General features: G+C 39.1%; 3 protein-coding genes across 3 annotated transcripts; 2 read left to right on the top strand and 1 right to left on the bottom strand.

Moving 5' to 3' along the window:
• Nucleotides 1–1,753: 1,753 nt before the first annotated feature.
• On the bottom strand, nt 1,754–3,078 carry LOC117782124 (WD repeat domain-containing protein 83). The gene is made up of 4 exons (XM_034619094.1): nt 2,905–3,078; nt 2,652–2,843; nt 2,067–2,597; nt 1,754–1,990 (listed from the first exon to the last, which is right to left on the bottom strand). The coding sequence occupies exons 1-4, from the start codon at nt 2,981–2,983 to the stop codon at nt 1,866–1,868; spliced, it is 927 nt and encodes a 308-aa protein (XP_034474985.1). The 5' UTR covers nt 2,984–3,078; the 3' UTR covers nt 1,754–1,865.
• A 454-nt stretch (nt 3,079–3,532) lies between these two features.
• Nucleotides 3,533–10,201, top strand: LOC117782122 (menin). Its single transcript, XM_034619092.1, has 3 exons — nt 3,533–4,808; nt 5,572–6,842; nt 7,821–10,201. The coding sequence occupies exons 1-3, from the start codon at nt 4,571–4,573 to the stop codon at nt 8,529–8,531; spliced, it is 2,220 nt and encodes a 739-aa protein (XP_034474983.1). The 5' UTR covers nt 3,533–4,570; the 3' UTR covers nt 8,532–10,201.
• Nucleotides 10,202–11,082: 881 nt separating this feature from the next.
• On the top strand, nt 11,083–13,641 carry LOC117794511 (conserved oligomeric Golgi complex subunit 5). The gene is made up of 4 exons (XM_034635148.1): nt 11,083–11,109; nt 11,193–11,808; nt 11,863–12,954; nt 13,014–13,641. Coding segments are annotated over exons 1-4 (2,289 nt in total). The 5' UTR covers nt 11,083–11,107; the 3' UTR covers nt 13,593–13,641.
• The last annotated feature ends 66 nt before the right edge of the window (nt 13,642–13,707 follow it).

Here is a 13,707-nt window from a genome sequence, read left to right as displayed (position 1 = left end):
GCTTGGCCACCCACAACGGAGAGAGAGTTTGAGAATGATGGAGAGAGCGGTGCTCCACCCATACACATGACACACACTTGCACATGTATTGGGCATTTGCATATGAAGAATGCGCGTGTTGCCGATTTTCAGATTTATAGCTAAACAACAACAAAAAAACCACATGATTATGCATTATATAAGCCAGATCATACATACATACAACAACAACAACATATTACTACGTACATTCATGCTCTATATAAACAACAACAAAATACATTAAATAATTAAAATACGATAAAACAAAAAATATGTCAAATAAATGGTTTTTCCTTTTCCCCTCAAAGAAAATCAAATTGTGTGCTTTTTATTGTTTATTAAGATTAAGATACTTTTGGGGGCATCTAAAGATTTCAGAGTTGCGAATTTTTCAAATTTGGATTTTACAGGTATCTTTAAAATTGATGAGAACTTCACCTATCAATTTGTATTACACGATTCAGCAAATGTAATTAGGTTATAAATTTGAAAAAACCGTTTGCGGAAAAGCTGAAGATCTTAGGAATGTATTGTGATTTACACGATTCAAAATCAAAATAATTTAAAGTTACTTTCAATATACACTGTTTCGAAAATAAAGAAAATAATTGTGTTTACTATTTAAAAAAATATTTAACATAATTTATCTATTATTTCTTAAAACTTATTCTAAAAACCTTAACCAAATTTTTGTGTACTAAAGTTTTTTTAATTTCTTAAAAAATTACTTGACAAACTAACTTCACACGATTCGTTTCGTGTTTTATGCACTACTTATAATAGCCTCTTACACGTTTTCTCCGCAGAACTCTCTCTCCCTCTCCCTTCCCTAAAATCCCCAATTTTCCAATACCCATCGTTATCCCTGACCTTACTAATACTATTAACTTGTTATGTTACTGTATACTAGTCTAACATTCATTCTATTATTATTAACAATACTAATCTTTATTGATCTGATTGGGTTTTCCCAATCATAGCAACAAATGTTGGATCATTTATAATTTTAGCTTACCCCAGATCTAACTTTAATTTTTTTTTCTTTTCAGTTCATAATTTATATTTAATTGTATTTGTATTTGTAATCCTTAACTTAATTTTTATACTTCGCAATTTTTTCTTTGCCGACTGTTTTTATTCGTGCATAAATAAATAAATAAATAAATAAACTGTATGTAAGCAACACAGCTAATTGTATACTAAAAGGTTTTACTGCATGCATTTGGGCGCTCACTTTGCTTAAATCAAGAAATAGCTAGCATTATGGATTTGGATCTGATAAATAGATCCAGATACATTTAATTGGAATGATTGATAATAATAAAAGAGATTTATAATAATCCGTAATATATATTAGACGAGCTTGATCCGTGTGGGACTCATTGAAATCTGAAATTCGGGTGTTATTCATCGATATACCAATACCGGGTATAAAAACTAACAATAAGTGATGTAAATCTAAGCTGTAAGTCGAGTTGAAATCTAAATGTATTTAGAGGCAAAAGTTCGGAAAAAATGTACAGCGATGGAATAAAATTGAATTTTCCAATTTTGAAACAAGATGGTGATACATTTGATATTCCGCAACAAAATCGGTTAAGATTTAACAAAGTTATAAAGTTTTGGAAAAAACCTTAAAGTTGAAGTATGGAAAAAATGTACAGTGATGGAATATAATCGATGAAATCGATTTTAATTACTCGATTGATCGTTTAAAAATAAAATCATGTTGTCGATTTTTCCATACATTTTTACATCTCTACTAGCAATATATAAAAATAATTTCATTATTTAATATGGTACTTAAAACTAAATAGTATTTTAACCGAATTATGTTAATAAAGCTACAGTTGCTCCTCCTCGATTTGCACATCCGTTGTGAAGACATACATGTCCCTGCGCCTGGCAAACAGCAGCTCCTGTCGCTTCGGATGCGTGGCCAGGGAGTGGACTACACCACCATTGTCACCTGCAGGAATAGGATACAAATTTAGGTTAACACAAATTGTTATTGTTAAGATAAGACATTTGAAATTCTAGTTTACTTATGCGAATGCGCTGCAGGACTTTTGTCTCCAATAGATCCCAGATGTAGGCATAGCCTTCACTGGAGCCGGCCACAATGTGAGCATCGTTGGCCAAAATGCCGCTCTCGATGTGATAGTCATCGGCCTGATGGCCCTTGTATTCGGCCAAAAGTCCCCCCGTCTCGCAGTCTAGCAAGCGGACCACGCTGTCCTGGCAGCCAGCAACCAGACACTGTTCATCCCGTGTCTGCGCCAGATACGTAACCGGTTGCCCAATCTTATCGCAGGTCAGTTCGCCAACCCGTATGTCGTAGTGCCGCACACAGCCGTCCAGGGAGGCGGCATAGATCTTGTGCTCGTTGGTCAGCACCGTCGTTATGCAATCCCTTGCCTCCTTCATCACCTGCACAGGATCGAGGCGTCGGGTGCGTATGTCCCAGCACATGACGGCATTGTCACGGCCACCGGAAATCGCTATGGAGGAGTCCTCATTAAAGCAAACACATCGCACACCTCCAGCATGACTGCGCAGTCGACGCACAGGTGTTCCTGCCCAAGGGTGAATAAGAGTATAACAAAGAATGTAAATGTAATCTCACTCACCTGTTGAAACATCCCAATAGATAATACTCTTGTCCAGGCTGGCAGAGACTATGTAACTACTGTCACAGCTGCCAGCGGCATCAGTTACTTCATCGGCATGACCTCCGTAGGTTTTGAGCAATAATCCCGACGCTGGATTCCATAGTTTTACCTTTTTATCCGATCCGCAGCTCATGCAGTAAGTGCCATCCACTGAAAAACAAACAAAATCTGTTTAATATTAGTCCAATGAATCTGTTTCAGGTATGTTTACCATTATAACGAACTGCTCTCACTGCTCCCTGTTTGCAGTCGATGGTTTTGCTGCAGTTAAAATCAAGAAATGCCGGCATTTGTTTATATTTGGTAAACTGATCACACACTAGAGAGGAGCAACATCTAAATGAATAAGTGTGACTGAGTCACTGTCACCCAGCAAGTGAAGAACTTTATCAAATTAAAAATAATAAATAATAAATTAATATACAGCATAAAAGAGTAATAAAGCTACTGAATTTGCGACTTTATGCAGTACACAATCACCGTCGAAACTGCGACTCCGAAGTCGCAATATCTGCGCAGTTTAAATACTGCCTGGTGGCAACGTCATAGCAGTGTTTATTAATGCGTTATGACACAAGCATCGATTGCCATTCATGATATTAGCATCAAGGCTATCGATACATTGAAACTTACATCGATTATTAAGAGAATAAATTATAAATATTGTCGAAATCCATGTACTTTAAATAAAATAAAAATAACCATATTAATGACTATATAAATAGTCTAAAGAACTCTTATTACTTTTACAAAATGTTATATTGATAGTCGGAAAAATATCGATGCGCCGCAAAAATTATGAAACCATCGATAATATCGATTTAGCCATCGATGGCTATGCAGCCCTACCAACAATAATAAAGCAGCGGCAACAACAAACAGTCGACGCAACAGCAGTTTTCAATTCCAAACAAACCCAAAATCCACAAACAATTAACAGAATTCGCAATAAATTTATGCGAATATTAAATATGTGCTGTGCGCTTAAAGTTATAAGTCATAATAAATAAAAGAGACCACAAATAATTCGACGCAAATTCCGTGGCATACGCACCAAGCACGTGCGTTGGCGGGGGAGGTGAGGTGGGCTATTTCGGATGCTACGCAATAAGACAAAGCTACGCAATTTCAGCTGTCGCTGTTGCTGTCGCAGTCGCAGTCGCTGCTGGTGGCACTACGACGCACCTGCCAAACTCGAAACGTCGCTGCTGCTGCTGACGTGTGCAAACGAGTGCAAAGCGACGACAGGATATTAAACAGCTACAGCCAGAACGAAAGCAGTTGCAAACTGCACGACAAAATTAACGAAGTGTCAGTGCAATTGAACGACACGACGCACGCATACACACAATACAATAGCAACAACGCAAATGCCAATAAAGAATGCAGCGCCACGAAGAGCACAGCAGATTGCATAAAAATCCTGCTCAAGAATAAGAAGTGCACACTTTAAAACACACACAGACGCACATAAAAGCGCGACAAAGCAAAACAAGAAGAGCGCATACCTACAACAGTAACAGCAACAACAACAGCAGCATATAAAAGGGCAAACAGTGCGCGAACAAACAAGGTGGAAAGTAAAAAAGTTGTTTGTCAACTTGTGGCGTCCATTGCACACACACTCCCTTCACCCGTCGCCCGCCTCCCACCGCTCAAATGTTGCAGCAACAAAGTGTCTGGCTGTACTGCTACCAACTGGATGTAGATGAAGTGCATGTCCAGTGTGCTTGCAACAGCGCCTGCGGCCAGTGCTAAGTAGTTTGTGGCAAAAGCAGCAGCAGCAGAAGTTATAGTTGAAGTAGAAGAAGCAAAAGTGGCAAGTGCGAAGCAAACAACAACTACTTCAACAATTTGTGTGTTAATCCTTTTTGGCCATGTCAACGGTAACACGCAGCGCCAGCGCCAGTCCCTGCATGGCCCTCAATGGCATCATCGATGCCAGCCTCTTCCCCCTCAAATCCACATCCGATGTGGTCAATCTCTTTCGACGTGCCCTCACCAGCGCCATCGAGCCCGATCTGACGCTCCTCTCCATTGTCGTTGGCTACATCGAGCTATCGCTCACCACCGGCGAGGCGGCTCAGGCTGCGCAGGCAGCACAAGCGTCCCTAGGTGCGTATCCGAATAACTATAAAAATATTGCTCAGATTCAGATGATGTTCCCAAATTCGTGCACTCTCAAATAACATTCTTGGTGTTGTACATTTTCCTATAACCCTAAAGCAATGCTCTCATTTTTGGGAAATTAATATGTTAATTATTCTCATAATATTTTAAAAATTTTAAATAAGAGTACAAATTATAATTTAGCTTTGTCTATAGCAGTAAAATTCTTGAAATTGGCATTTTTTCCATTTTTCTGCAATCCTAAAAGTATGCATTAATATTTGAATAAGAATATCAGGGGTGTTTCAAAAATGTAAACTACCCAAAAACCCGTACACTTTTGGTTTGCTTACAGTTGGATTACACTGTGTTAGAATTTAATTGAAACTATGTTCTAAATTTAGTTTACTCAGAAAATGAATAAAGTTTTAATTTTGGAAGCCTAAAAACTTGATTTATAAATTTTAAATATTAATGCAATTATTTTAAAACATTAATTATGTTTAACATTATATTTAGTTATTGCACCTTTATTATTTTCATTTTACATATTAATCAACTTTTTAAATGTAAAAATTGTAATATAATTTCGTCTATCTGGAACACCCCTGATAATAAACTTGAAAGATCTAGAATCGAAAAATTTGTAGCACACATTTGAGGGCTATCTTCTTAAACTACTTGTTAATTTTCTGTGCATATATGTATTTATTTTAATTTAAAGTCAGCTTATATATGACTTCAAATTAATCTTTTTTTGCTTGATTAGGCAGCAGCAGCGATGTCATCATGGGCAACAGCGTGCCCTTTCCGGTGGTCACCCACGAGCTGATAGCCGGACTGTATAAGAAATTCCAGACGATATTGTCGGTGGTGGAGAAGCCGAAACCGCATCGTCAGGCGACACGTGATATCATAAAGAAAGTATCGGATGTGATATGGAATTCCCTGATACGAAGCAGCTACAAGGATCGGGCACATCTGCAGAATCTGTACAGCTATTTGTCGGGCAATAAGTTGGATTGCTTTGGCGTTGCCTTGGCCACAACTGCCGGTTGTCAGTTGCTGGGATACCGTGATGTGCGTCTGGCCATCTCCGAAGATCATGCATGGGTAATGTTTGGTCAGAAGCGTGTGGAGAGCATCGAGGTGACCTGGCATGGCAAAGGCAGCGAGGATAAACGTGGTCAGGACATTGGCGCTGGCATTGAATCCGGCTCCTGGCTGTATCTGGGCGGCCTGGCCGTCGTCTGTGAGCGTGGCATGGAAGTGGCTGCCATTTGTGTGGCATTGAACATCTCCCTGAGTGCGAACAGCGATTGTGTTGAGGTTGCAGAGTTGCAGCAACAGCTTCTCTGGCTACTGTATGATTTGGGTCACCTTAAGCGTTATCCCATGGCATTGGGGCTACTCGGCGAGCTGGAGGAGATTAATCGAACGCATCACAGCATCAGCTGTGAGCAGTTGTTCCGCGAGGCAATCGAGGCATCCCGAACCTATTACCACAATCATCACGTCTATCCGCACATCTTTCAAGGCAACTATTACAATCGATTGCTTAAGTATCGCGAGGCTTTTGCCGCCTGGGCAAATGCGGCGGATGTTATACGGCTGTATACGTATCAGTGTCGCGACGACGAGGAGATCTACAAGGAGCTGCTGGACATTGCCAACGAGCTGATACCCTATGTGATGAAGAGCGAAAGTTCGGGTCACTCGGCGCGCAGCATTCTCCGTGATGCGGAAGTCTTTGCGAATCTTTTGCGTTTCTATGACGGCATCTGTCAGTGGGAGGAGGACAGCCTGACGCCCATTTTACATATTGGTTGGGCCAAGCCTTTGGTCAACAACATTACAAAGTTCGACTACGATATACGCTCACAGGTGGTCATTAAATTACCCGAGGATCTGGAGGCCGAACAGGCGGCCGCATTGGAGGCTAAAAGGGCAATGGCTGCAGCAGCAGCGGCAGCAGCAGAATCATCGCTCCATTTTGAGGGCAATAACAACAATAACAACACTGTTGTTAAGAGAGATGAGGTGTGTTTGAGAAAAGCTTTATTTCGGGATTGTCAAATATAAATACTATCAAAATTAATTTTATCAGGGAATCAAACCGAAACAAATATAGGTTACAGTGTCGGTTCCGGTACGTCCCGAAATAACTATTTCGGTAAAAGGTTCTATTTCACTTTTTTTCTTTCGGTTCCGCTATCAGTACCGGTACGTAACGGTACAGCAAATCATTTTTGAAACATTTTAAAATTTTAAGATGTTTTATAATAAATATGACACCGAAATAAACAGACCTGGGGCAAACAAATTTTTTTGAACGAATTTAAAAATGTTTGAATGCAGAATGTATTAAGAGGCCAAATCATGATCAAAATGACATTCTGCTAGAAAATCGGTTTAGTTTTGATCAAGTTATGACAGTTTGAAGTTGGTCAGACTGCGGATTTAGCCAATTTACAAGTCCAAATATTTGTTCAATTTCACATGATTTTTTTACAAAAAAATGAAAGGTCTCAGAATCATTTTTAAAGTGTTGTTTTATACTAATTACGATATAAGGAGCTGATTAAAAGTGAAAACTTGAGATTTAAAATTTGGAATTTTCAAAATTTCAAAGGGGGGACCCTTACCATCAAAATCGATTCTTGGTCGAAAATAATAAAATTTTCTCAATGAACAAAAATTGAACACAGAATGAATTTATAGGTCAAATCATGATCAATATGATATTCCGTTTGAAAATCTATTCAGTTTTGATCAAGTTATGAAAGTTGGAAGTTGGACAACTCTTTGACCTAGCAACTTTACCACAACCTTACCGGTACAAACGTTTCGGTATTCGGTTCTTGACAGAGAATTTTCCTTCGGTTACGGTTTCAGTTCCGGTACTAAAAATTAAACGGTTAGTGTCGGTTAACGGTTCCGGTGTTGTTCCCTGATTTTTATTCATTTTTTTGGTGTATGTTGGCATAAAACTTATGCAATTCCTTTGATTATTCATAGAAACCGAAGTCGGAATTGCCCACAACATTGGCGGACTTAACAGCTGCATGTGGCGAGAAGATATTAAATCCAGATTTTCTGCTGCAAGGCGGCGGTCAACCATTTGCCGATCAGAAGCAGCAAAGTGTTGCAGAGGAGACGCCGTCGCATAACAACAAAGGCACCAACACTATAGACAAGGAGGCTACAACAACTACAACTACAACAAGCAACGGCGGCACTTTGGCACAGTCGCCACCAAATGAGGCAAGCAGCGCCAATGAGGCAACACAGCAGCCACAACACCAGCACCACAAAGAAGCTAAATTGGAGGAAAGCAAAAGCAAAAGCAATAGCATGTGCAACATCGTTGAACAAACGACAAGCACTCCAGCACTCGTCGATGACTATGATCCATTTGAGATCATGCTAAAGCGTCCAGTGATCACACTATATAGCCAGAAAATGAAGGGCTTAAAGGATCTTCTGCTCGCCGAGAAGCTCAACACACACGCCATATCACTTCAAGTCACCGCCCAATCGGTGGCATCCCGCAAAGTGCGGGGCGTGGCAGACAGTCGACAGTCGACGGCAACAATATCGGCCACTATAACGGCTATAGCATCAACAGAGGGCGGCATTGGGGGAGGGGCTGGCACTGCAGCGAGTGCATCCTCGGCGAGTGGAGATTCAATTGCAGCCTCAAGACCTAAGCGTACAAGACGCGAGTAAATCAGTATCCACAATCGCGTAGAAATTTGTTGTTATATATAGATATATATTATATATGTATATTGCTTGTACACATGACGAGTAAATTGCTGAACTTGTCAAGTTCGTAAGCAGCTTTTATCTGTGTGTGTGTGTGATTAACACATGCGATTACATTAATGATTAATCCTTTACTATTATGCGTATATATATCAATATTTTTGATGTTCGATGTGTATTTATGTAGTTTGTAAGCGCGAAACACAAACCGTTAGAGAACGCTTAGCGTTTTAAAAGAGTTACACACAATACACACCACTCACACAAACAGAAGAAAGCACACAAAGCTCTCAACTATTTATAAAGGTGCTAGCGAGCTAAGCGAATAAAAAGCTAATAGAAATCAACGATATCAGCGAGTTGTTTACACGATTTGTTCGCAAGCACCTTAACGTATTGTAATTGTATTTTAGTCTGTTAATATAATTAATTTTTTTTATATTTATTTCTAAAACTTGTTTTCCCATTCTTTGTATATGTTAGTTTTTGGTTTAAGCTCAAGCGTAACTTTATTGGTGCTCTTCTTAAAAATTGAAATATTTGTAAAAATGGATATATGTATGAATGTATGTGTTTACTACTTTTATGCATTTAATGAGGCTAAGCTGTTTAATTTAATTTACAGATGTATACATATATGGATACAGAAGAAATAACTTAACACAACCGCAACATAGAACATTTTATAATGCAACAGAAAACATATTTAACACTTCCTCTCTATATGTGATAAAAAAAAAACTGTTTTTTCTAGAAAGCTTTCATATACTATGTATTATATACGTATCTAATAATACACTTACCATAAACAAACATACATATTTATCAAGTCACTTACTTAAAACACACATTAAAGGGCCGTGCAACTTAAAAGGGGAAGGACGCGGCATGCACTTTTTAAACAATTGATCAAAGATCCAATGCGAAATAACAGCATCTATATGAACAGAGTTATTTTATTTATGAAACTTTTGAAGCGGCATTATAAGTATTATAAAACGAAAACAAAAATCCTTGAAATCCATTGAAAGCAGTCAGGGGTCAGCGTTGAATTTAAGCAAACTGGAGCTTAAAAACAAATTGTTAAATGATGATAATAAAAAGCATTAATTTATTTTTTTTGTGCGTCGTGCGTCTGTGATGAATAATGTATAAAGTAAAAACAGAAAAAAAAAGAAAAGAGAGCGACTATGCCCATTAAGTTTAACAAATCACAAAGAAAACAACAACAAAACACAAATAGAACAATAAGTTCAAAAATGGTATAAATTAATCAAATGTATGGTGTTTTATTCCTTTATAAAAGTAGCATATTTAAACAAAAACAAAAGATACAAATCTATATTAATACATACATTTGTAGATATATTTTGGCATACAAAATTTTTACTATAAGCGTAAAAGAAAAATTAACAGTTTGGCAAGCGAAAAACCATTTGAAAAAATAGCCTATAACCACAAAAGCAAAACATGCAATAAATCAAAAGCATACCGCAAACTATTTATTATCGATGTTAAAGTTACTTATATTTCAAACCGCTCAATAACCCTATTAGCTTGAAATTCAAATAGCCACAAGTCAAAATGTTATAAAAAAAAAATTACAAATAAATGCATCTTTCAAAAAGCAATTCCATAACCATTTTAAATTTTTCTAGCAATCGAGTTTCGAAAATAGCCGGAACTTATTATAAAATATTTTAGTTGGCAACAGTGGCTGGAAAGCTATGTTATCGACGATGAATATATTTATCAAAGTGTATTCTGAATATCGGTATCGGTAACCACTAAATTTTTGGTTTTGAATATTGTGTACTTCTTGATTAAATACAGTTCATTGATTTATTTTACAATACAATATGACAATAATATGACACATACGATGCTACTTACAATTTAATAATACAACATGTTTTTAGTTTTTTTACATGAAAATAAACTAAATCAGAAAAATTATGCAAAAATACTAAACTAAGCAATTCCAAAATGCATTAACTTTGAAGTAATTAATAATTTGATGAAAATTTAAAATTTGAAATTAGACAAAATTAAGGAAAACATTTTAATGAAGGTTTAAAGTTCGTCAACCCTCGGTAAGGAAGTTACAAAATTTTATTCTGAAAAAAAGATATAACAAAAAATCCAGCAAATTTTAACAAAAATGTTGTAAAAATTAAATGAAAATGAGTATAAAAATTAAGAAGATCCATTTTCGGAATTGTACTTATTTTTTAAGTACAAAAAATCAAACCAGATCGGGAAATTCTGCAGGGTGGCAGCCTTTGCACCTGGTTGCTGTCCTACTCCACCAGTACTGGCAAGTTTTTAGGGGGAACAATAGCTGTTTCCGTCTTAAAAGCATCTTAATTTGTTATTTTAGGCAGTTTTGCACAGTTTTACCAAAAATAATAATAGCAAAACTTATCTGAAAATAGCCAGATTTTCAGCTAATAGCAATTTGAAGAATTTCTAGAAAACCAACTCTGAAAATAGCCAGATATAGCTATAAAATAGCTAAGTTGGCAACAGTGATTGCAATGTACGTGTTTTGTTCTGATTATTATTAAATTTGTTTTAAATTGATTAAATAAAGTTGATTAATAAACTTGTACACCCTCATAGGGTATCCAACACGATGGCACTCAGTGGTCACAAGGATAAGGCAACATCCGAGGCTGCCGTAGATGATGACGACTACACATCAGCCATATCCCACTTGACGATTGGCGTACAAATCCAGGAGCTATCGAAACGTTTACAAAACACCACAGAGGAGTTGCATCAACAGGTACGGGACAAGCATGGAGCATTATTGCAGCAGGCAACACACGCCGGTCGTTTCGATGCTGCACTTAATACGCTAACGGAGGATGTGCAGCGCGTACGCGCCACAGGACATCGTCTTAAGAGCCAAGTGGACACCCAATACCAACTGGTGGAGAACCAAACCCAGGTGCTTGGCCGGCTGCATGATGTGTCGCATCTGTTGCGCTCGGCAGGCACATTGCTTACGTTGACTGCCAAATTGAAGAATACCAAGGATGTATTAAGACAGGCAGAGCTGCATTTTGAGCTGGGTCAGTTGATAGAAGACAAGGAGCTTAAGGACATTGATTTTATACAAGAAGAGCGCGCCTACGTGATTAGTTCCGGCCAGAAAATACGTAATCTAACACAAATGCAGTTGGTCACTGGACTCCAGGAGCGCAACCAAACGCAGGTGGTCAATGCACTCAAGGTGAGTAATTCAGCATTGCCGTAAACATCGTCAGTTAAACTCATCTGCCTACAGATTTTTATGAACTTCAACACGCTGGAGAAATCGCTGGACAATCTGCTGACCACATTTATAGCCGACATGGAGCAGTCGCTCAAGGAATGCTTTGCAGGCACAGACATATCTGTGCTTAATAAAGCCGATGCCATGCGCTCACCCACCCATGGAGCAAGTAGCTCAGCCAAGTCGAATTCACGAGGTCCCGGCAAAGCGCCTCAGTTAACAACGACGCAAAACTTTCGAGCCAAGTTCTGGAAATCCTTGCACTGGCTGCTCTACGATGAGCTCTACGAGAGTTGCACACAAATCAAGTTGCTGAAAACGGCGTTAGAGCAAATCAATCAGTTTGGTTATACGTCCGAGTCATCGGATCAATGCATTCCACAACGCTTCTGGCAGCGTGTCCAGCAGTTGCTGCGCAAATCCTTTGACGAGTGTTCGCAGCATGTGAATCAAACATTGCAGGAAGGTCTCTCCAAGCTGCTTACCTCGGCACGTGGCTTGGAGCAGCGGCTGAACAATGAATTTCAGTTTGACAATGAACTTTTTGCTCCTTTGGAGGTGGGCTACGTTAGTAAATGCGCTGCCAACATGAAGGCTTGCTTGGCCGGAGTTGAATTGCCCGGCAACGAGACGGTCGACAACTTTATAAGAGTGGCATCCACTGAGTTGAGTGCAGCTCTCATTGACAGCCGTCTCAGCACTGCGATTGCAAGTGTGTTTGTTGTCTGCGGCAAGGAGTTGTGCACCAAGCTGGAGGCCCAAATTAAACTGGGCGCTGACTCCAAGCAAGTTGTGGACATGCCCAATATGCAGCAACAGCAGAATACACAGCTGGCCAATGTGTTGTACTACTACAAAGATTCGGTGCGTCGCATGCTCAGAGATCTGCAGTTGCAGTTTGAGAAGACAAGCGGTGGAGCCAGTGGGAGCATAGCTCGTTCATTAGAGCAGGCGGATTTGTTGATTGGCACTATTTTACAACAAATTATGGAATCGATTATAACGACCATAAGCATCATCATACTGAGCATGCATCGTGAGCCAGGCTTGAACACGGATAGACTGTCCACAACAGGACCATCCATGTACATGAAGGAGCTGCAGGTCTGCAGGACACAATTGTCCGATTATTAAATTATAGCTATATTATTTTATTATTACAGGAATTTGTTAGCCGCTCCTGGTCGCATCACATAGAGCTGTTTGATGACAAGGAGCTGACCAGTAAGTGTGGCCAAGAGCTGGCCAAGCGTTGCATTGAGCTCTTTCTTCACAATCTTTGCATTTTGAGGCCATTGAGTGGCGCGGGCAGACAACGCCTAAAGCAGGATTGTCAACACATGGAGCAGGCGTTGAAGCCACTGTGTCCCAATCTTGCGGAACTGGGAAAACCGTCCCGATTATTGCGTGCAATGTCCCTGTTGATTGTGCAGAGTTCCAAGGACCTGGTAAACCAAACAGTTGGCCCAGATTCCTTGGTGCCCAGCTACATAGTGCTGCTGCTTCTGTTTGGTCATGCCGGTGCAGATCTACAGTCACCGCACACCACAGCAAATTGGTCAAACGAGCGTTTAATTGAATGGCTGGATGGACACACGGCAGAACGTGAGAAATTAGAGCTGATATCGGGCGCGCTTCAGAGATATCGCGATAATGCCAGACGCAAGAATATTCAACAATACGATGAGGTATATCCCATGATGGTGGATTACTTTGAGCAGGCCTTAAAGGCAATCGCCTAATTAAATTATCCAAGAAATTCCATCTATTCAAATAAATATTCAAAATCAATTTCTATACGTTATTTGGTTATTCGTTGCTATATATCGATAGTTATAATCGATAGCAGCTATTGCA

Source organism: Drosophila innubila, assembly GCF_004354385.1.
Source record: "Drosophila innubila isolate TH190305 chromosome 2L unlocalized genomic scaffold, UK_Dinn_1.0 4_B_2L, whole genome shotgun sequence".
Lineage (NCBI taxonomy): Eukaryota > Metazoa > Arthropoda > Insecta > Diptera > Drosophilidae > Drosophila > Drosophila innubila.
This window is presented reverse-complemented; position numbering and strand designations above follow the sequence as displayed.